The sequence below is a fragment of the Orcinus orca genome, chromosome 21 (assembly GCF_937001465.1).
Source record: "Orcinus orca chromosome 21, mOrcOrc1.1, whole genome shotgun sequence".
NCBI lineage: Eukaryota > Metazoa > Chordata > Mammalia > Artiodactyla > Delphinidae > Orcinus > Orcinus orca.
The window spans coordinates 7,858,570-7,882,474 of record NC_064579.1 but is presented as its reverse complement, the minus strand read 5'-3'; the positions used below and the strand labels follow the sequence as shown (position 1 = coordinate 7,882,474).

Genomic DNA, 23,905 nt, shown 5'->3' with positions numbered 1-23,905 from the left:
CTGTAATGTGATGGCTTGATGGCTGTAACAACCTTTGTTTACTGATATGGCAGGCAATATTTTATTTCTCAGTGGTTTTCCACACTACAGTTTTTCTGTCCTACCCCCCAGCACCCAAACTGCTGGGGAAGAGAGAGCAACAGACCATGAGTAGAATTCTGCATGTGGTTAAGGGGTGGACAGAGGGGAGCCATTAAGAAAATAAAGGAGAAAAAAATGGAAGAGGGACTGGGAGATTGAAGAGAGTGGAGATTTGTTTGAAGGAATAAATGGTCCATGGTGTCAGTGTGATCACCAGGTTAAAGTAAGAAGTGAGAAGAGTGGATTGATTTGCTTCCACTGACCGGGGCAAAGCAGTGTAATGAGAGGGTGTTAGGAGGTAATGGTAGGTCTAGGAATCAGTGGAAGATGAGAAAACAGAGATGGTACGGACACCCCTTTCCAAAAATTTGACAGAAGACAAAAAGTCTAGAGCACTAGCTGGAGTTAACCATTTGGGGAATGGATGGTATTTTAATACCAGCATGACAATTAGATGGGCTCATTTTTTTAAATGTGAAGGAATAGGAGCAGCAGAAAGAGTGAACAAGTAAAGGTCAGAAGAGCTGGGTTTGAGTTCTGGGCTCAACTAACTGTTACTGACCAGGGTTCTCGGCCTCCTCAATCAATAGAAATTGATCAGAGGCCAGACAAGAAATTCAGGCAAGGCTTTACTGGCGCCCCTGCTGCAGCAGTGGGGAGCAAAGGTAAGCGACACGCTGCCTTGCTTGTTCTCACCAAGGCGGGGGGGCGGCGAGCTGGTTCCTTATATGGGGTGAGGGTAGGGGTGGCTTAGTTGGTTTGCCCACCCCTTCGGCGATGTTGAGTGCAGGGGGCATGCGCAGTACCCTGCGTTTGATCCCACCCCTCTGCTTTTGCTCCCGGCTCTTCAGAAGTGGCAGTTGGGTTTTTTTGCTCTTTTTGTATCTTGTTGTCCATAATTTGCCTCAACTGCACGTGCACGTGGTTATTTTTAGTCCCTTATAGTTTCTTTGTATTTTGTTGGTAGAGGAGCTATTTGTCCAGGTGCCGGCACTGCAGCAAAGCCTGTCTCGTAATCAGCTTTGTATTCTGTAATAGTGTTTCCTAAAACTCGCAGCACATGTGAAGCACACCAGGCGCTCTTTAAAAATTAAGGTTACTGGGCTTTGCTCAAGACCTGTGGAATCATAATGTCTGGGAGTGGGGTCCAGGGATGCTTTTGTGATTTTGCTGTCTTCTGTTTCTTCTCCTTCCCACTGTCCACAATTCAGTTTTCTCTGCAGATTCCTCCTTCTCTTCCCATTTCTAAATATTGTAATACCCTAGGTCTCTCCTTCACGCACAGGTTCTCCCCAGGTGAAATCTCTTACTCTTACTCAGTGGCTCAAATACTGGCTATATACCAATTATTCTCAACTTTGACCTTGTACCTCATCTCCGGATGACTTTATTCACTGCCTACCTGATATATCCACTTGAATATCTAGTAGGCATCTCAAACATAATATGTCCCAAAGAGAACTCTCTTGGTTTTCACCCCAGCAGCACTGCTGCAAACCTGTGTTTATTCCCGCCTTTCCCAATTCAGTAATGGTACCTCAGGGCTCATGACAAGACATAGGTGTCATCCTTGACTCCTCTGTTTCTTTCAGTCACATCCCATACAGCAACAAGTCCTGCCCCATCTATCTCCAAAACACATCCTGAATTTGCCCACTTCCCTCCATCTGGTTTTTTTCTCTGCTGTGATAATCTCCTCACTGCTTCCACTCTTGCCATCTTAAAATCCATTCTCCAAACAGCAGCCAGAAAGGTTACTTAAAAAACAAAAGACAAATCAGACCCTGCTATTCTCTTGGCTGAATTTCTCCCATTGGATTTCCGAACTCCATGATATTGGCCCCATAGAAATAACCAGCCCCCTCTTACCTTCCCTTGCACCAGAATGCTACCCTTCACTGTGTCAGCCCTGGTGACTTCTTTTATTACTCAGGTACCCCTGGTTGTCACCTCCTCAGAGCCTGTGCCATTCTCTTTTCCTGGAAAGCATCCTCCAGACCTCTGAGTGGTTGGAGTGATCGCTTAGATTCTTCCTGTTCTGGCAAGATTGATTTAAAAGGCCAGGCAAAATGCCGTTCACCTTTCTTCCAGCCACTTGCCATGTGGGCCGAGCCGTAGGCTGAGTGTTAGCTGGTTAGTGGCATATTCCAGCCTTTACATGCTCAAGACACGTGGCCGTGTCTTGTCCTGATCGACCTTCCTGGCCTCAAGGAGACCTGGGGTGAGGGGAGAATCAAAAAGCTAACAATGCAGGATAAAAGATATTTCTTCCTGCTGCTAGGTTGGCTTTTTCTTTTTCACTCTTTCTCCCTGAATTACAATGAGATGGTGGCTGTTGAAAGCTTAAGGTTATGTTTAGGTCATTTCTTTTTAAACTTATTTCTAGTTCACATGCCTCTAATTTCCTGGGGAGGGCTGGGCGGACACCAGAATGAAAGTCCAGAATGATTCTTCGTGTCTGTGTTCTTAAAATTGTTCTACTGAGCATGTAGTTTGTTGGTATTCAAGTCTTCTTCAGGATGCTAAGCTGAAGATAAGCTCTAGGGCTGCTTGTAGGGACGTGGGGTTTAGGTAGCACCATAGATGGGGAATCCTGACAGTAGAAATATAAGGAGTGTACCTTTTCTATATACTTATTGAGAACTAAGTAGACTAGTCGAGTCAATGGCTCTTCGGACTGCACTCCTTTTTTTTTCTCTCCATCAAAAGCACTTTGGTTCAAGACTTGTGGTTGCCAAGGGGGAGGGGGAGGGGAGAGATGGATTGGGAGTTTGGGGTCAACAAGGTCCTACTGTATAGCACAGGAAAGTATATTCAGTATCCTGTGGTAAACCATAATGGAAAAGAGCTTTTAAAAGAATATATATATGTATATATAACTGAATCACTATGCTTTACAGCAGAAATTAACACAACATTGTAAATCAGCTATACTTCAGTTAAAAAGCACTTTGGGAGACTTCCCTGGTGGTCCAGTGGTTAAGACTGTGCTTCCCCTGCAGGGGGCACGGGTTCTATCCGTGGTCGGGGAACTGAGGTCCCACATGCTATGCGGTGCGGCCAAAGAAAACACAAACAAAACAGAAAAAGTACTTTGGTTCAGTGGCTATTTCTGAGTTCACCTAAAACTCAGTTTTCCTGTTAGAATCACAAGTAGAACAGTAGTATTCTCAAACATACAGAATATGGAACTTTTGAGTATTTTATTTCCATAGCTTTCAGTGGAATGTGATGTAAAGATACAGAACGTGAGTTATTAACTTTATATTAATATGATTTAATACCGTGAAAACAAGGTAGCAGAGAATTCCTATATTTTCACCTAATAATTTTTGTCAAGATGTGCTATTTAGGTCATGCTTCAGCCATTCTTTACGTACTGACATAGCCAAATCAATATCAATACACAGGAAGAGCCTTTTACGGAACTTGGAGATAAAGCAACCTTCGAAATCTTTCTGCAGGCGTGGTTTCGTTACGGAGTCCCCACCCATAGTCCCTGCTGGGGGAAGTGGTGCTGAGTGCCTTCTTAAGCATAGGTGGCCATGCTGTGTACCACACACGGCTACTGGCATGTCAACCGGACCAGGCACGCACACCGAGGCGGGTTAGCTGCTCGTGAGTGTAGACTCAGTGAGACTTGCCCGGGAAGGGTGAAGTGATTGTGTACTTGTGGATTCTTGCTCTTCTGAGTATGGCTTGATCCTAAAAGAGAATCAGTAGCTGATAGAGGCACCAGGAAAGTAAAGACACAAAGAAGCAGGCAGTAGTGCCCATGAGATATCAGAAGACATGAGTAAATGCAAGTAACGGATAAGCAGAGGCCATGAAGACAGAACAGAGTGAGAGGCAATTGGTTAGGAGGGACACAAGTGACAGAAGCAACGTGTGTGCTAAAAGGACGATGAAATAACCCACTTCAAAGAATTACATTGGCTCTCTTGACCCCCTTGCTTGGCCATGTTCCAGTCTCTTTAAGATCTACTTACTTTGTGATCCTTACTGTTTCCTCCAAGCCTGGCGTGCGGCCTTTCTTGGTTTCTAATCAATCCTGGCCTCAGAATTAGGATTGTTTTCCGAATGTTCAGTTCATCCTCAAATTTTGATGGAATCTGAATGAATTTTTGCGTGTCCTTGTACACAAAAGAAGAAACAAATACAATGGAATGTATTCAGTTGAGAATGACTCGATACAGAGCAGGTGAAATTAGTCCTCAAAGCATTTTGTGAAACTGCAGCTGTTTCTTCCCACCGTCCTGTGTGTCCCTGCTGCTGGATGCTGTCTTCCCAACCACTGCTGCCTGACAAACTATGCTACTTGTTGTGAAAGGGATAACGATACCCCGTGCTAGTTATGAAATGATTTATTGATGACAGCAATTTAACAGCAGAGGAATGGCCGAGCACAGAGGATCTAACAAAGCCCCAGTATTATTCTGTGGCTCACAGAGACAGCCTTGAGGAGACTCTGCACAACAGGACCCACCTGGCGTCATCCAAACTCCTTGATGTCCCAATAAACAGAGCCTGCATGTTGCCTTGCACCCAAGTGGAGTCAGAGGGAACATGGAAAGGCTCACACAATCCAGCTATGATCAAAGGTGCCCCTCCTTCACCGTTGCTGCTAGATTTACTCAGCAGGAGTTAAGGCTACAGTATTCAGAAATCTACAGATTCAGAGGAATCTACAGAGGGATTGGTTCAAGATGGTGGGGTAGAAAGACGTGCATTCACTCCCTCTTTGCGAGAGCACCGGAATCACAACTAACTGCTGAACAGTCATCGACAGGAAGACACTGGAACTCACCAAAAAAGTTATCCCACATCCAAAGACAAAGGGGAAGCCTCAGTGAGACGGTAGGAGGGGCGCAATCACAGTAAAATTAAATCCCATAACCCCTGGGTGGGTGACTCACAAACTGGAGAACAGTTATACCACAGAAGTCCACCCACTGGAGAGAAGGTTCTGAGCCCCACATCAAGCTTCCTAACCTGGGGGTCTGGCAACAGAAGGAGGAATTCCCAGAGAATCAGACTTTGAAGGCTAGTGGGATTTGATTTCAGGACTTTGACAGGACTGCGGGAAACAGAGACTCCACTCTTGAAGGGCACACACAAAGTAGTGTGTGCATTGGGACCCAGGGGAAGGAGCAGTGACCCCATAGGAGACTGAACCAGACCTACCTGCTAGTGTTGGAGGATCTCCTGCAGAGGCGGGGGGTGGCTGTGTCTCAACGTGAGGACAAGGACACTGACAGCAGACAGTTCTGGGAAGTACTCCTTGGCGTGAGCCCTCCCAGAGTCCGCCATTAGCCCCACCAAAGAGTCTGGGTAGGCTCCAGTGCTGGGTCACCTCAAGGCAAACAACAAACAGGGAGGGAACCAAACCCCACCCATCAGCAGACAAGTAGATTAACGAATGAGTTTCAGAGTGTTTCCTGCTCTGCAATTTTTTGGAAGAGTTTGAGAAGGATGGGTATTAGCTCTTCTCGAAAATGTTGATAGAATTCACCTGTGAAGCCAACTGGTCCTGGACTTTTGTTTGTTGGAAGATTTATAATCACAGTTTCAATTTCATAACTTGTGATTGGTCTGTTCACATTTTCTATTTCTTCCTGCTTCAGTCTTGGAAGGTTATACCTTTCTAAGAATTTGTCCATTTCTTTCAGGTTGTCCATTTTATTGGCATAGAGTTGCTTATAGTAGTCTCTAACGATGCTTTCTATTTCTGCAGTGTGCATTGTAATGTCTCCTTTTTCATTTCTAATTCTATTGATTTGAGTCCTCTCCCTCTTTTTCTTGATGAGCCTGGCTAAAGTTTTATCAATTTTGTTTATCTTCTCAAAGAACCAGCTTTTAGTTTTATTGATCTTTGCTGTTGTTTTCTTTGTTTCTATTTCATTTATTTCTCCTCTGATCTTTATGATTTCTTTCCTTCTACTAACTTTGGGTTTTGTTTCTTCTTTCTCTAGTTCCTTTAGGTGTAAGGTTAGATTGTTAGAGATTTTTCTTGTTTCTTGAGGTAGGATTGTATTGCTATAAACTTCCCTCTTAGAACTGCTTTTGCTGCATCCCATAGGTTTTGGATCATCATGTTTTCTTTGTCATTTTTCTCTAGGGATTTCTTTATTTCCTCTTTGATTTCTTCAGTGATCTCTTGGTTATTTAGTAACATACTGTTTAGCCTCCATGTGTTTGTGTCTCTTACATTTTTTCCCCTGTAATTCATTTCTAATCTCATAGCGTTGTGGTCAGAAAAGATGGTTGATATGATTTCAATTTTCTTATATTTACTGAGGCTTGATTTGTGACCCAAGATGTGGTCTATCCTGGAGAATGTTCCGTGTGCACTTGAGAAGAAAGTGTACTCTGATGTTTTTGGATGGAATGCCCTATAAATATTAATTAAATCTACCTGGTCTATTGTGTCATTTAAAGCTTTTGTTTCCTTATGAATTTTCTGTCTGGATGATCTGTCCATTGGTATAAGTGAGGTGTTAAATTCACCCACTATTATTGTGTTAATGTTGATTTCCTCTTTTATAGCTGTTAGCATTTGCCTTATGTATTGGGGTGTTCCTATGTTGGGTGCATATGTATTTATAACTGTTTTATCTTCTTCTTGGATCGATCCCTTGATCATTATGTGGTGTCATTCCTTGTCTCTTGTAACATTCTTTAAAGTCTATTTAATCTGAGTATTGCTACTCCAGCTTTCTTTTGATTTCCATTTGCAAGGAACATCTTTTTCCACCCCCTCACTTTCAGTCTGTATGTGTCCCTAGGTCTGAAGTGGGTCCCTTGTAGACAGCATATATATGGGTCTTGTTTTTATATCCATTCAGCGAGCCTGTGTCTTTTGGTTGGAGAATTTAATCCATTCAAATTTAAAGTAATCATCGATATGCATGTTCCTATTATCATTTTCTTAATTGTTTTGGGTTTGTTTTGTAAATCCTTTTCTTCTCTTGTGTTTCCCACTTAGAAAAGTTCCTTTAGCATTTGGTGTAGAACTGGTTTGATGGTGCTGAATTCTTATAGCTTTTGCTTGTCTGTAAAGGTTTTGATTTCTCCATCAAATCTGAATGAGATTCTTGCTGGGTAGAGTAATCTTGGTTGTAGGTTCTTCCCTTTCATCACTGTAAGCATATCGTGCCACTCCCTTCTAGCTTGTAGAGTTTCTGCTGAGAAATCAGCTGTTAACCTTATGGGAGTTCTCTTGTATGTTACTTGTTGTTTTTCCCTTGTTGCCTTCAGTAATTTTTCTTTGTCTTTAATTGTTGTCAATTTGATTACTATGTGTCTCGGCATGTTTCTCCTTGGGTTTATCCTGTATGGGACTACGGTAATCAAGGTAGAATGGTACTGGCACAAAAACAGAAATATAGATCAATGGAACAGGATAGAAAGCCCAGAGATAAACCCATGCACCTATGGTCAACTAATCTATGACGAAGGAGGCAAGGATATACAATGGAGAAGAGACAGTCTCTTCAGTAACTGGTGCCGGGAAAACTGGACAGCTACATGTAAAAGAATGAAATTAGAACACTCCCTAACACTGTACACAAAAATAAACTCAAAGTGGATTAAAGAACTACATGTAAGGGCAGACAGTATAAAATTCTTAGAGGAAAACATAGGCAGAACACTCTGACATAAATCACAGCAAGATCCTTTTTGCCCCATCTACTAGAGAAATGAAAATGAAAACAAAAATAAACAAATGGGACCTAATGAAACTTAAAAAGCTTTTGCACAGCAAAGGAAACCATAAACAAGATGAAATGATAACCCTCAGAATGGGAGAAAATATTTGCAAACAAAGCAACTGATAAAGGATTAATCTACAAAATATACAAGCAGCTCATGCAGCTCAATATCAAAAAAACAAACAACCCAATCCAAAAGTGGGCAGAAGACATAAATAGACATCTCTCCAAAGAAGATATACAGATTACCAACAAACACATGAAAGGTTGCTCAACATCACTAATCATTAGAGAAATGCAAATCAAAACTACAATGAAGTATCACCTCACACCAGTTAGAATGGGCATCATCAGAAAATCTACAAGCAACAAATGCTGGAGAGGGTGTGGAGAAAGGGGAACCCTCTTGCACTGTTGATGGGAATGTAAATTGATACAGCCACTATGGACAACAGTATGGAGGTTCCTTAAGAAACTAAAATTAGAATTACCCTATGACCCAGCAATACCACTACTGGGCATATACCCAGAGAAAACCATAGTTCAAAAAGACACATGCACCCCAGTGTTCATTGCAGCACTATTTACAGTAGCCAGGTCATGGAAACAACCTAAATGCCCATCGAAAGAGTAATAGATAAAGAAGATGTGGTACATGTATACAATGGAATATTACTCAGCTATAAAAAGGAACAGAACTGGGTCCTTTGTAGAGATGTGGATGGCCTAGAGAGTGTCACACAGAATGAAGTAAGTCAGAAAGAAAAACAAGTATTGCATGTTAGCGCATATATGTGGAATTTATAAAAATGGAACGGATGAACTGGTTTACCAGGGAGAAATAGAGACATAGATGTAGAGAATAAATGTATGGACACCAAGAGGGGAATACGGTGGGAGGCGGGTGGTGGTGGGATGAATTGGGGGATGGGGGTTGACATATATACACTAATATATATAAAATAGATAACTTATAAGAATTTGCTGCATAAAATTTAAAAAAAAAAAACAACTGGGATTCTCCGAATCCAGAAGAAAAAAAATCTACATGTGGAATTGTCCTTTATTCCTTCAAAGAGACAGCAACATCCGCACTAGAGGATCCACAGCAAAGCCACGAAGTGAGAGCTACGAGCAGCCTGGCGTCAACAGGGATTAGTGGGTCAAGCAATGGGCAGAATTCATAGACGTAAGCGAGGCAGAGGTTTTAAGCCAGGCTGGCAAGAGAAGCATTGGTAAATGCACCAAATACGAGGAGGTTATCACCAAGGAAAGCACTGACCTGACAGAAAGCCTTTTTTATGTGTCCTTTGGGAACTAAAGTTAGGAGCTGAGTCCTCAGGTTGTAACCATCTGGGGCTGGAGGATTTAGGCAGAACCAAACGGGGGCACCAAGCCTTGACTTCCGTTTTGTGGGCATCCAGCTGTTCTGCATTTGAACCAGCGCTTTTATTACAACAAGTGATCTGTATTTGGCCGAGTTACAAATTCCTTTTATGTATGAAAAATGTGGTCTGTTGTTCCTTTAGTAATATGTGGCTGGGAAGGATCTGACCCTGATTTGAATACCAGTGTATTTGAGCACTAGTGGTACGTTGTGCCGTCCTCTTGCAATCTTAACAAATGACTATGACTATGAAAAAAAAAATGACTATGATTTTTCACTGGCTGATTTGGTTTGAATGAGTAAATTATTTTTATTTCATTGCGTTAACTGCCAGAACATTGAATGAGCCGATAACTCCCTGGTGTTTCTGAGCTGCAAAGAACTGTTATTTGGAATTGAATTGCTATTGATTTTCTTGTGCTACAATGACTTTTCTAACATAGTAGCATGAAAGGAAAATGAGAAAAAGGCCAAATAGGGAATAGGGTGAGGAAAGGGAGGCTGCTGCTTCCCCATGGCCCGGCCCCAGATGGACTACTTATTGGCAGGTGCTGCTTCTGGTTGGTCCTGTTGCCGATTATATGATTTACAGATTAGCCAAATACCTGGCTTCATCACCTTCCCCTCCTCTTGCCATCTGCTTTGTTTCTAGTCGTCATGTGCCTCGTTGGCATTCTGCTGTGGAACTGAACAGGGGGACAGGGTGAAGAGGGAGCAGAAGCAAACAGGATAATTCTCCAAATTGGTCAGTGTTGATGACTGTTAGTATCATTCATACTAGCAATGAAGATGAGAATGAATAAGTGTTACTTTAACATCGCTGTAGTACATTTATCTATTGGTGTTTTTGCTTCTCCTAGTCAGTTTAACTATTGGAGACTTAGTTGTATATTAGTTTCTTATAATCGTTCAGATGAGCTGAAATGGAAACTCACTGATTTATTCATTCTTTCAATGAATATTTATTAAGTGACTACTGTATACCTTTCCAGGTACTAGAGGAAAGGCAATGAACAAAACAGATGAAAGATTTTTTTCTCATGTGCAGAGATTTCCCATACGTAAAATCAAAGAAGACTATCTTAGCACTTACTAAAGATTGAAAAATATAGTTCTTCTTGCTTCCTTTAATAGACATCGTAGGAGTGAAACTTGATATAATAAAATAAAACAAAATGTACTTCTTCCCTGGCTTCTGATTCAGTTTCGTCTAGTTGAGAGAATCTTGACAACTTGTAGGAAAAGGGTTTTTTTGGGGGACATTATTTTTTCTGGCTATAAAAGTAATCCACATTCATCACAGAAAATTTTACAAAATACAGAAACAGATGCAGAAGATACTGAATATACCCATATTCATACAGTAGCAAATCTTTGAAATGTTGAGTGATTTCTCTTTAGGGCTTTTCCTATGACATATGTATAGTAATCCCATACCAGTTGCTATTTAAAAATTTTTAAATCTTCAATCTTGATGTGTATGTATGCAGTTTGGTTCAGTTCCCTTATACAAAATAATGTGAAATTATTATTTTTCTTCTTTCCATAGACCACGTGACCATAAGTGAGATCGGAAGGTGGAAATCTATTTATATTCCACCCTCTCAATATATATGAATAGAAGACCAAGTCTAATAAAAGAGTGTCCTTATGTGATGTGATAACTTATGGAAAGAGAGGTAGCTAGGCAAGCATTTTGCATAGACTTAGAAGAAAGAAACGAGAGCCTCTATAGGCAAAAAAAAAAAAATTTTTTTTAAGCCAGCAAAAGCCCGATTGAAACAGTAAATGAGATATAGAGAGATAAAGATTCTTATCAAGTCAAGGTGCTAATAAGTGGCAGACCAAGAATTCAAACAAATACGGGCATACCTCATTTTATTGTGGTTCGCTTTATTGCATATACTGCGTTTTTTTACAAATTGAAGGTTTCTGGCAACCCTGTGTTGAGCAAGTGTCATTTTTCCAGCAGCATTTTCTCGCTTTGTGTCTCTGTGTCACATTTTGGAAATTCTCACAGTATTTCAAACTTTTTCATTATATTCATTATGGTAATCTGTGTAGTGATCTTTGATGTCACTATTGTAATTGTCTTGGGGTGCCATGAAGCACGCCCATGTAAAATGCTGAACTTAATCCGTAAATTTTGTATGTGTTCTCACTGCTCCACCAACCAGCTGTTCCCCTCTCTCTCTTCCTCTGCTTGAGTCTCCCTATTCCCTGAGACACAATGATATTGAAATTAGGCCAATTAAAAACCCTACCATGGCCTCTAAGTGTGCAAGTGAAAGGAAGAGTTGCACATAACTCACTTTAAATCAAGAGCTAGAAATGATTAAGCTTAGTGAGGAAGGCATGCTGAAAGCTGAGATAAGCCAAAAGCTAGACCTTTTGCATTAAACAGTTAGCCAAGTCGTGAATGCAAAGGAAAAGTTCTGGAAGGAAGTTAAAACCACTTCAGTGAAAACACAAACGATAAGAAGCAAAACAGCCTTGTGACTGATGTGGAGAAAGTTCGAATGGTGCGGATAGAAGATCAAACCAGACGTAACATTCCCTTAAGTCTAAGCCTAATCCAGAGCAAGACCCTACCTCTGTTCAATTCTCTGAAGCCTGAGAGAGGCAAGGAAGCTGCAGAAGAAAAGTTTGAAGTAGCAGAGGTTCATTCATGAGGTATAAGCAAAGAAGGGCATTTTCAGAACATAGGTGAGCAGCGAGTGCTGAGGTAGAAGCTGCAGCAGGTTATCCAGAAGATCTAGCTGAGATAATTAATGAGGGAGGCTGTGCTAAACAACAGATCTTCAGTGTAGACGAAACAGCCTTCTAGTGGATTTGAAAATTTTAAGTGCTTTTTATTGTCCACCGCCAGATTTTCTTTTTAAATCATAACTCAAATACTTAATTCATTACTTTGTCTTCTCATTAGTTAGTTTATGTAAAAAGGTAATGTTTTCAGAAAGGATATGTGGCTGCCTACAATCTCTTGAAATTATCATGTCTGAGACTATATTATTAGTTTGCTCATGAATAATAACTTATTTGGGAATGGAAAATTAGTACCCATACTTTTTCACTAAAAAACAAAAACATAGATTTGGTTACATAATTATACTCTGGTATTGGCTAATACAGGGAAAAGTTTCAGTTGTAGCCTGCTTTTTGTTTCATTGTCAGTTCTTTATTTCAGATTTTATTTCTTCTTCGAGCTTTACGGAGAAGATATATTTGACAAATACCGTTGTGTAACTTTTAAGGACCACAATGTGATGATTTGATATATGTTTATATTGAGGAATGAGGACCACACTAATGTTAATTAACAACACCCATCACCTCACACAGTTTTATATGTATAGTAGTGAGAACATTTAAAATTTGCTCTCAATAAATTTCACATATGCAATACAGTACTGTTAACTATATCCACTGTGCTGTACGTTAGGTCCCCAGAGCTTATTCATCTTATGACTTGAAGTTGTATCCTTTAACCACCATCTTCCATTTCCCTCACCCCTCAACCCCTGGCAACCAACAATCTACTCCTTGTTTCTTTGAGTTGAGCCTTTTTAGATTTCACATATGTGGAATCATACATTATATGCTTCATCTATGTGAGATCATGCAGTATTTGTCTTTCTCTGATTTATTTCACTTAGCCTATGTGTGTGCATGTGTGTATCATAGTTTATTCATCTGTTCATCCATCTGTGGACACTTAGGTCATTTCCATATCATTGTAAGTAATGCTGTGAACACGGGGGGTGTAGATATCTCTTCTAGATAGTGATTTTGTTTCCTTTGGGTATATATGCAGGAATGGGATTGCTGGATCATATGGTTGTTACTTTTTTTTTAATTTTAGGAACTTCCATACTGCTTTCCATAGTGGCTGCACCAATTTACATTCCCACCAACAGTGCACAAGAGTTCCCTTTTCTCTACATCCTCATCAAAACTTAACTCTTATCCTTTTGATATTGGCCATTCTAACAGGAGTGAGGTGATATCTCACTGTGGATTTGACGATGAGTGATGTTGAACACCTCATGTACCTATTGGCCATTTGTATATCTTCTCTGGAAAGATGTCTATTCAAGTCCTTTGCCCATTTTTTAAATTGGATTATTTGATTTTTTTTTGCTGCTGAGTTTAATGAGTTCCTTATATATTTTGTATAGTAACACCTTATCATATAAATGGTTTCAAAATATTTTCTCCCGTTCCTTAGGTTGGCATTCACTTTGTTGATCATTTCTTTTTGCTGCACAGAAACTTTTTAATTTGTTATAGTCTTACTTGTTTATTTTTTTCTTTTGTTGCTTGTGCTTTTGGTGTTATATCCAAAAAAATTATTGTCAAGAAGCTGCTTCTTTTTCCTGTGTTTTCCTCTAGGAGTTTCACAGTTTCAGGCTTTATATTTAAATCTTTGATTCATTTCAAGTTAACTTTTCTGTGTGGTGTAAGGGAAGAGTTCTTCTCTTTCACATTTCACTCTTTCACACGTACATATATCCAGTTTGTCCAGCACCACTATTGAAGAGACCGTCCTTTCCCCGTCTGGTATACTTGTATCCCTTGTCAGATACTGAACCATACATATGAGGTTTTATTTCTGGGTTCTCGATTCTGTTTCATTGATCTATTTGTCTGTTTTGATTACTGCTGCTTTGTGGTATAGTGTGAAATCAGGAAATGCAGTGCCTCCTGCTTTGTTCTTTTTCAGGATTGTTTTGGCTCTTCAGGGTCTTTTGTGGTTCCATGCTGAGTTTAGGAGTTTTGTTCTGTTTCTGTGAAAATGACATTGGGATTCTGATAGGGATTGCATTGAATTGGCTTTGGACAATATGGACATTTTAACAATATTAATTCTTTCAATATGTGAAATTTTTAGTTACTTCTGTTTATTTACTGTAAAATACTTGTAAAATTATTTTTACAATTTTTAAAAATTTTGTTAATTCAAACTTTCAACTATGATATATCCAGGAACTTTTTTTTCTTTTCAAAATTATTTTGCCTTGTGTGCAATGAGCTCTTTTGTAAACTGAAGTTGGTTTGTTTTCCAGCTTGGAGAAGACATGGTTACCATTATTATATTAATTATCATTTATTTTCTTTGGGCTTGTTGTCTCCTTCTAAATTTTCAATGATATTTAAATCATATTTCTCTATCTCAACATTATCTTTTGTTATTTATTTCACCTTTTTCTTCTGGTAAATTCATTACCATTTTATCATTTTCCTCTTAGCTCATTTATTCAACTTGTGTTTATTAAGAACCTTCCCTGTATCAGCTGGTTAGTAGGCACTGGGACTATAAGGGTGAACATCTCAGACATAAAGCCCACATTCATTGCACTGATGATCTAGTGAGGAAAACAGATATGGAGTAAGCAATTATTAGAGCCCTACTAGAGGACATATCTTTTTTTTTATATACATTTATTTTATTACTTACTTATTTATTTTTGGCTGCATTGGGTCTTTGTTGCCGTGCGCGGGCTTTCTCTAGTTGCGGCGAGCAGGGGCTACTCTTCGTTGTGGTGCGCGGGCTTCTCGTTGCAGTGGTTTCACTTGTTGCAGAGCACAGGCTCTAGGCGCACGGGCTTCAGTAGTTGTGGCACGTGGGCTCATTAGTTGTGGCTCAGGGGCTCTAGAGCGCAGGCTCAGTAGTTGTGGTGCATGGGCTTAGTTGCTCAGCCACATGTGGGACCTTCCCGGACCAGGGCTCGAACCCGTGTCCCCTGCATTGGCAGGCGGATTCTTAACCACTGTGCCACCAGGGAAGTCCCTAGAGGACGTTTCTTAAACTGGGTTTTGCTGGATGCTAAGCCATTGCCTTCTATCTCGAAAACCACTGGTTGGTAATTTGTGAAGCTAAGGCTGGGACCTCCTTGCCAGATCCCGGCTCCCTGTAAGGTTCCACCAATAGGGGGTGCCACAGGAGACTGGACAGTGAAATAGGGAGGAAGGCTACTTCTTCCTGTTCTTTTTCTGTCTTTGTCACCGTCTTCCCAGCAGAGTTGCTTTATGTTAGAAGTGGCAGTTTCTTGTTTTGCACTTATTTTAAGTACTTCCAGATCCAGCTTCATTATGCTCTCCCGCTCCATCCCCTTCCCCCAAGAGATGCCAGCCCCAGTCTGGTGGACAGTCTTTCTTCAGAGGTCTAGGTCTTGATGCCTTGGGTCCCTCTTCCAAGTTCCTGAGGTGCGAGCACCAAAACCCAGTGCCCTCTCCTTGGAGAACTGAGCCGCCTCTAAGCTTCAAAGTTCTATAACCCCAGCCTCTTCCCTTTGCTCCCCCATTCCCCATCCTTAGGGTGGGACCAGATCCTAGCAGTTCCCCCTTTTGCCTTTTTAGTCCTTCAATTTTTACATTAATATTTTCTGTTAAAACATCTGGTATGCTTTGTTTTCCTGCCTGGATCCTGACTGATAAATCTGTCTTCTGTTTCACTAGTTCAGTTTTCAGCAGTCTTCAGTATGCTGTCTACTATCTCCATGATATATACATATATATATATACACACATACATACACACACACACATATATATATACACACACACATATATATATATACACATATATATACACATATATATACACACACATATATATACACACACATATATGTATACACATATACACACACACATATACACACATATACACACGTATATACACACACATATATACACACATATACACACACACATATATACACATGTATACACACACGTATATACACATATATACACACATACACACATATATATACACACACATATATACACACATATACACACACATATATATACACATATATATACACACACATATATACACACATATATATAGACACATATATATATACACGTATATACACACACATATATATACACACATATATATACACACACATATATACATATATATATATTTCTAATTCAGCAGTTATGTTGTTTTTTCCTTCCTGCATAGTGGCAGTTTTCTTGATCTCAGATGTTATCCTATTTATAAATCCCTACTCTAGATTCTCAGTTACTATTTCCTTTTGATTTTAAAGAACTTAAATTAGAAGTTATCTAAAAATGCCTCTTGTTTCCAGTCTTAGAGGAAGCCATTTAATTTCAGTTCTGTGGTTTGTCTCCTTCATTTGTAGCATAATTCTTTTTATATGGCTGGGGATGTTTTTCCTACTATTAGAAGTTACACAGGTTCCTATCTGAATCTTTCAAGCCTTGGAACTAACATAGGCGATAAAAGTATCTAGTTTGCCAATTCAGAAACTAATTAGGTTGGGAATTCCCTGGTGGTCTGGTGGTTAGGACTCTGCACTTCCAGTGCCAGGGGCCCGGGGTTCAATCCCTGGTCAGGGAACTAAGATCCCGCAAGTCGTGCAGCGTGGCCAAAAAAAAAAAAAGAGGGAGAGAAACTAATTAGGTTGGGTAACCTATCGTGAGAATCGTAGGTAGAATGGAAAGCATTTCCTTCTATGTCTAAGAATTTATTTCCGTAATTTTTACTATTTTCAGTAGCTTTCTGGAATTTGTCTGGTGTGTTTGTCCTCCTTGGGAATCAAAAATGCTAGTGTTCCTGCCACTAGTATTAGGCACAGGCCAGGACTCAGTGTCACTTGGGTTTCTCATTTGGTGTGATATCTAGTGTGTGTGGGGCTGCTATGTTGAGTTGGATCCGTATATATGACACCCCAGTTGTTGCCTGACCCCCTACTCTCCTGCCTTTAATCTTTGTATCTCCACATTTAGAAGTGTCCAATACTTCTTGTTGGAACCCTTCAAATGGTGATTGCAAATGTCAGTTGGGAAGATCAAGAAGCTGTGTGGGTCCTTTCTTCAATCTGATCCTGGCTGTATGAGATCTACTAGAAATTTCTCAAAGCTTCTTGTTTATAGACTATACCCTTTCCTACATCCAGTGTCAGTACGGGGTTTTCCTTCTTTATATACATATTTGCTTAGCTAGTTCATTGAGTAGGTGGGAATGGGAAGGAAAAACGACTTCACGCTAGTTTTTCATCAGCCAATGTAGTTACTGTAGGGGAGTGTGGAAGTACCCGAAAACTATACATTTTGTTACCTTTTCCATTTCTGGTGAGCCAAGAAAGGAAACAGAAGATAAAATAGAAATAGTATAAGACAAAATAGAAATTCACGCTGTTCATTTTCTGTGCTTCATTTGGGTGAATGCACATTATTTGGTGTTATCAAAACTGCAGTCATCATGTAGCAACACTGGATAAGACTTCCTTTAGAAAACAAAGCAATCAAAGAAAAGAAAAACATGGCAAACAAACCAAACAAAATTAACCACAAAAACACAACCCTTTCTTTCCATTAACAAACTGATGTGTCATGTAAGAGTCACTCACACTCTCCAATAGATTCATTTCAATATAGAGTCATCCCCCTTATCTGTGGTTTCAGTTACCCATGGTCAACCTTACTCTGAAAATATTAAATGGAAAATTCCAGAAATAATTCATCAGTTTTAAGTCACATGCCATTCTGAGAAGCATGATGAAATCTCATGCCATCCAACTACATCCTGCCCAGGACAAGAATCATCCCTTTGTCCAGAGTAAACCACCCATTCATCTCTAAGTAACCATCTCGGTTATCACATTAACTGTCCTGGTATCACAGTACTTGAGTTTAAGTAACCCTTCTTTTAATTGATAATGGCCCCAAAGTGCAAGGGTGGTAATGCTGGAAATTCGTATATGTCAAACAGGTGCTGAAAAGTGCTTTCTTTAAGTGAAAAAGTGAAAATTCTTGACTGAAAAAAGAAAGAAAAAATTTTATGCTGAGGTTGCTAAGATCTATAGTAAGCACAAATCTTGTATCCGTGAAATTGTGAGAAGGAAAATGAAATTCATGCTAGTTTTGCCGTCATACCCCATAATGGCCAGAACACATGATGAGTACTTCGTTAAGGTGGAAAAGCATTAAATTTGTACAACAAGATATTTTGAGAGAGAGATTACATTCACATAACTTTTATTACAGTATATTGTTTTGTTTTGTTTTGTTGCGGTACGCAGGCCTCTCACTGTTGTGGCCTCTCCCGTTGCGGAGCACAGGCTCCGGACGCGCAGGCTCAGCGGCCATGGCTCACGGGCCCAGCCGCTCCGCGGCATGTGGGATCCTCCCAGACCGGGGCACGAACCCGTGTCCCCTGCATCGGCAGGCAGACTCTCAACCACTGCACCACCAGGGAAGCCCCTACAGTATATTGTTTTAATTGTTCTATTTTATTATTAGTATTGTTGATCTCTTACTGTGCCTAATTTATAAATTGAACTTTATCATAGGAATAAACAGTATATATAGGATTTGGTACTATCTGTGGTTTCAGGCTTCCACTGGGGTTCTTGGAATGTATCCTCCATGGATAAAGGGGGGTTACTATAGTCCTGATGACTATATTGGTCATACAGAAAGGGGATTTCTGACTCAAGGATCCCTTGGGGGAGAGCAAAGGAGAATTTGTGTTCACGTTTTGCAGGAAATGTGAGATTTTTCATTCTGGGGGTTATTCACATTTTCATCACTTGTAATTTTGTCATCAGTCTTGTGAACTTCCTCACACTTGAGAGTCAGAAATTCTGAATCGTAAAGGCTGTGGCAGTTTACAGATCTCCAGTAGAAGGAAGCTTGGCTTTCCAATTTGGGGGACAGCAGAGAAATGGGAAAATAGATCCTGCCGCCTGCCTACAGTGTGAGTCCTTGTAAGATCCTTTGCTTCCAGGATACTCCCGAAGATCTCCGAATAGACAGCAGTACTGACAGAAGACGGCAGTTGCCTCTGGGAGGGAAAACATTAATAGTAAAATTCTGAAGGAAGTGAATACGTGGATCGCTGTTCTTTTTAATCATGGCGTGTTTTTGACTTGCTAAAAGCAAGTTTAATGTATTTATACAATTTATAAAGATGTAACTGAGTCTGAAGCTCTGCTCTTTCCAGAGAACATATTTCACGTTATTGTAAGCACTAAAGAAAATTAAATCAATAAATCCACAGCCTGTAATTTGAGATCCTCGATTGAAGAAAAATACGTTGTCCGGGAGGGAGGGGGAAATCTTCGAAAGACTTGTAAAACTGTCTTCGCTCCGCCATCCCAGGCCTTCAAGTGCCAGTGGGAATTAAGCTCGTGCTGTAAAATTATAGAAGTGTTGTTATGGCACCTCAAAAAGAACCAAAGGCCAACTCCCACTCTTGTTAATGAAGCATATGCTTAAGTGGAAAGCTGTGCCAATGATGCTCTTTCTCTCTTTCGAACTGGCCCTGTATCCTTTTCCCGGAGAAAGCTTTGCTGGTGAGCAGTCAGGTACTGATGTCCAGACACTTGGTGAATTTTTCCCCATCACTGGCACTAATACTCTCCGTGACCACTGGCAAGCCAATTAACCTCTCCAAGTGTCACCCTTCCGTGTGTAAAAGGTTAATGGTGCGGCTTGTTTGCAAAGAGCCTGGAGCCTTCCATGAAACGCACTGCATGGATACCCAGCATTGCCGTTGGACTGGAGGGTGTTGTGTTTTTTACTTATATGTTTGGTTGGATAGGTTATAGATTTTGTTGTGGTTGAACGTTGCCTCTTCTCCCTGGTTACAAATAAAAGACTAATAGGTAATCTCACTCTATTACCATCTTCTAGAGCTCCCTAGAGGGTTAAGGGAATGGCAGAGGTTACAGGTTAATAATGCATTCTTTAGTTAATAAAAAAAAAAAAATCACGTGCATCTCAACTGCATAATAGCTGTGGATGGCAAGTTATTAGGCCAAGTGATTTATCAGATACTAAGTAGGTAATGCTGGCAAAGACTCATGAAATAATGAGGTTTTTCCTTTTCCTGCTCCCCCAGTAAATCTTTTATCCTTCGCCTCAGTATAGAACATTAGGGACAGTTTTGTTAAGATTTCTTTCTTAACAGAAATGCTTGTGAATATTTAGGAACCCCTGAAACCAGTGACTTGTGTGTGTATCTAGGTTGTGACGTTCAGCTCACTATTTTATAATCTTCGGAGGAAATGTGGATCCTACTGGCCCCAGAGCAAAGTGTCATATCTTTCACCTTCTTTGCAGATTTACGGAAAAACTTCGAGCAAGACCCGCAGGGAAGGGAGGTTCCCATCGAAGGCATGATCGTGCTGCACTGCCGCCCGCCTGAGGGAGTTCCTGCTGCCGAGGTAAGACCAGGCCTGTTCCCGAGAGGGAGGGCCCGAGTCCTGTGTGCTACAGGTGATGAAAGCCAGCCTGGGTATGGCCTTGGTGCTGCCTGGCCCCAACTGCTAAAGATGGTGAAGAGACTGTTGGAAATAAGTTGGAAGAGGAAATTGTGTCTCCTCTAATTTCTTGTTGGCACAGGCTCTTGCTAGGCAGCCCGGGTAGGATGTGTTCTGTGCCTTTGCTTTTGGGGACCTCAGTGGGACAGGCAGCATCTTCTGTGTCCTCCATCTGACCTTGGCTTCTGGATCAATCTAATAGGCAAATTCACGTGAAAAAGTGCAGAGAGAAGGAGGTCAGGCCCTAGTGCCAAGTTTCATGGGTATCTGCACTTACTCATCCTTTATTTGCTTACGGGACAAACGTTCCAGGAGTTTTTGTTGTGTTTTAGGTGCTGCGCTGGCATGAGGGATACAAGAAGTGTTGAAGCCACAGGTCTCTGATCAGTTGTCCATTGTTCACAGTGAGGCAGCAGGAATCCAGAGTCACTGTGGTTTTTGCTCCTTGTTTTCTAGAAACTTCTGTCATATGGTTAGAATATAATTATTAGTAATAACACATTGTGGTAGTAGAGATGGTGTCCTTTCAGTCACTATTAAAAGAGGTTCTCATGGATTAGTAATATGGTTATTAAGGCAGTATTGTGCGGGGGTACTCAGAAGTATAAAGAATGCTTGGTAGAATCCTGTGTTTATAAATGTAGGCTTGAGTCAAGCAGTCGATAGGCCAGCTGTGGCTTCTCTCTGGGAAGCTAGGAGACTGGCCGAAGAGCGGTCGTTTAGTCACTGAGAAGTAGAGATATTTAAAAAAGAAAAAACAACAAAAAAGGATCCTTTGCCTCGCCTTTTAGCAAACATTGCTATGGGATTTTGCATTTGGAAGGACAAAGGAGTCGAAAGTATCAAAGGGAATGAAAAAACATACACACTTGCCAATCTAGACAGGAAGCCTGCAGGGTGGACACTATTCAAAACTCAAATGCTTCCCTGAAATGAAGTAAACGGACTTGAAAATTAAAGTGAACATTCCATGCCTGATGTGAAATGATGAGAAAGGAAAATGCTTCTTTTTAGGTTTGTATTGGGTTGGCCAAAAAGTTCGTTTGGGTTCTTCTGTATGGAGAGTGTGCCCTGGATTCCCGAGCAGGGGGACAGGCAGCAGGGCGTTAGTGCCCAGGTGAATGTCAGTCTCGTTGAGGATGCCCCATGTGCTCCTGGGAGTCTGACTTGGGTACCAGCAGTTTGCTGTAGTCACCACCGTCTCTCATAACCAGGCTTCCTTCCAGGCCTGGGCTGGGTCACTCTGTCAACTTTGCCAGCATCAGAGAGGAGTGAAGACGGAAGGAAGGTCATGGTTTTATTAGCTGTCCTGTGGGAACCGAACATTCTCTAGATGCCTAGAAATTAATTTTTACAACTGGAGGAGAACTTAGATATTTCCCTGGCACAGCCTTTGCAGTTTAGAGGCAAGAAAACTGATGCTCAGACCCAAGCCCCACCAAAGGTCTTGCACCTGTTTAAGTGATAACTGTTCGGTCTTCCAAAAGATCCCCAGAGCACTCAGAGTAAGAGTCTATTTTATTTTGGCACCTTATGTGGTCCAGCATAACCTAGCCTGCTTTTGCCTCTGACCTCATCTTCTGCTCCTTCGCTTCTGACCCTGCTATAGCCACACTGGCCTCCTCACTCTTCCTCAGCTGCACCAGCCATGCAACTGCCCCAGGGCCTTTGCACATGCTGGCCCCTCTGCTAGAACACTCTTCCCCAGTTATTACATCGATTCAGCCCTTCCTTCAGGGCTTGCTTAGGTATCACCTGCTCAGTGAGGCCTGCTCAGGGCACTCTGATGAAAATGTCACTTCCCTATCCTATGTGTGTACTTTCAAGCCCCTTTCTCTGCTTTATATTAACTCAGCTCTTAGCACAAACATACTGTATTTATTTGGCTTATTTTCCGTCTATTAGAACTTAGGCTCCATGAGGGGAATTTTGTTCATTTTTTATTGCTGTATCCCCAGAACATAAAACAGTGCTTTTCACATCCAGGTGTTCAATAAATATCTGTTGAATATGAATGAAAAATTGTTTCCTGCCTTTATTCCTGAATATTTGAGCTTGTACCAGGACTAGCCCCAGACTAAACTGTGAAATCCACTAGACTCTTGTTTTTCTCCCATTCTGGTACTAGAAAATGGGTAAGACCTTCTTCACTCGGTCTTTGAAGACATAAGTAGAAACAAAGAACAAAGGAGAGAAGGGTAGAGAATGTGCAGTCTGGAAAAGTATATAGAATAATAGCCAAAGGGGAAAATAAAACTTGGTGTGTACATGCGTGCAGGAGTGTGTACACAGGCATGCACACCCACACACGCACATTGAAGCATCTTCCCAGAGGCTGCAAGGATTTAGGAATTCTAAGGACTCTGAGGCTCTCTGGGGCCATGGTCGGGAGGGAGGAGTCCTGTGTGGAAAGGGGTTAGCTTCTAGGAAGTAAGCAGCCTTCCTAGCTGTTCACCTACCTGGGAAAAGCTGAACTTGGGTTGAAGTTGAAGCAGCTCTTTGGACATCCCTCTGAAGGTTTCTTGCCCCAGCACCCTGTTCTTGAAGGCAAATGAGTCGTGCCTATTGGCTCAATTCATTTTCCATCTTTATTTGCTTCTGATTTGCTTTTCAGCTGTAACCACGGGAGCAGATCAGGATGTGAAAAACTTCCAATAGTAGACACATTACTACAGACAGTTCACATGGTATTCTTGTCTCTGTATCTCCATGTGTCTGAATTTTCGTCTTCTTATAAGGACATGAATTATTGGATTAGGGCCGACCTCAGCCCAGTAAGGCCTCGTGTTAATGTTCTGGGTCACAGTACACCCTTTTCCGAGTAAGGTCATGTGCACAGTGTACGTGTGGACATGAAGTTTGGAAGGGGGCCACTCTTGAACTCAGTCCACTCCCCATTCCCCTTTTGACATCACATCACTCTTATTTTTAGGCATGTAGATGTCATTAGAAATAAATTTCAGAGCCAGGCTGGCTGAAAGTAAATAGAGGGCCATTTCAAGGAGCAGCTGTGGCTGGAGGATGGTTTAAAACAGAAATTCTGAGCTGAGGTGGGAGGTGGAGGAGAAAGCTTTGTTTTCTACATTTTGTATTATAGATGAAAATAGAGTGTTTCAGCTACACTGTGGGTTAATGGCTATTGTGGGCCCCTAACAAGCTTTTTATAGCATTATCTTAAGGCGGGAAAGCAGCTGGGTTCCAAACACTTGAGTTACTTTGAAATTTCACTTATTTGTGAGTTGGATACTACCTATATCTGTGCACCAATATTTACAGCTGTTTTAGTTTCAGCAATAGCTTACACACTAGTTATTACCACCAACATCTGTGTTTTTGTTGAAGGGAAGGCAGACCCAGAGAAGAAAGCTGTGAGAGAGACAGACACAGAGAGGGAAGGAAGGTGAAAATGTCCATAC

The 23,905-nt window shown here is 41.0% G+C and overlaps 1 protein-coding gene across 1 annotated transcript in view; it reads left to right on the top strand.

The window, feature by feature from the left end:
* UNC5D (unc-5 netrin receptor D) overlaps window positions 1–23,905 on the top strand; it is a 276,418-nt gene that overhangs the window by 26,212 nt on the left and 226,301 nt on the right. The window contains exon 4 of the mRNA XM_049704290.1: window positions 20,290–20,393. Within this exon, the coding sequence (XP_049560247.1) occupies window positions 20,290–20,393 (104 nt within the window). The remainder of the gene's footprint in view (window positions 1–20,289; window positions 20,394–23,905) is intronic.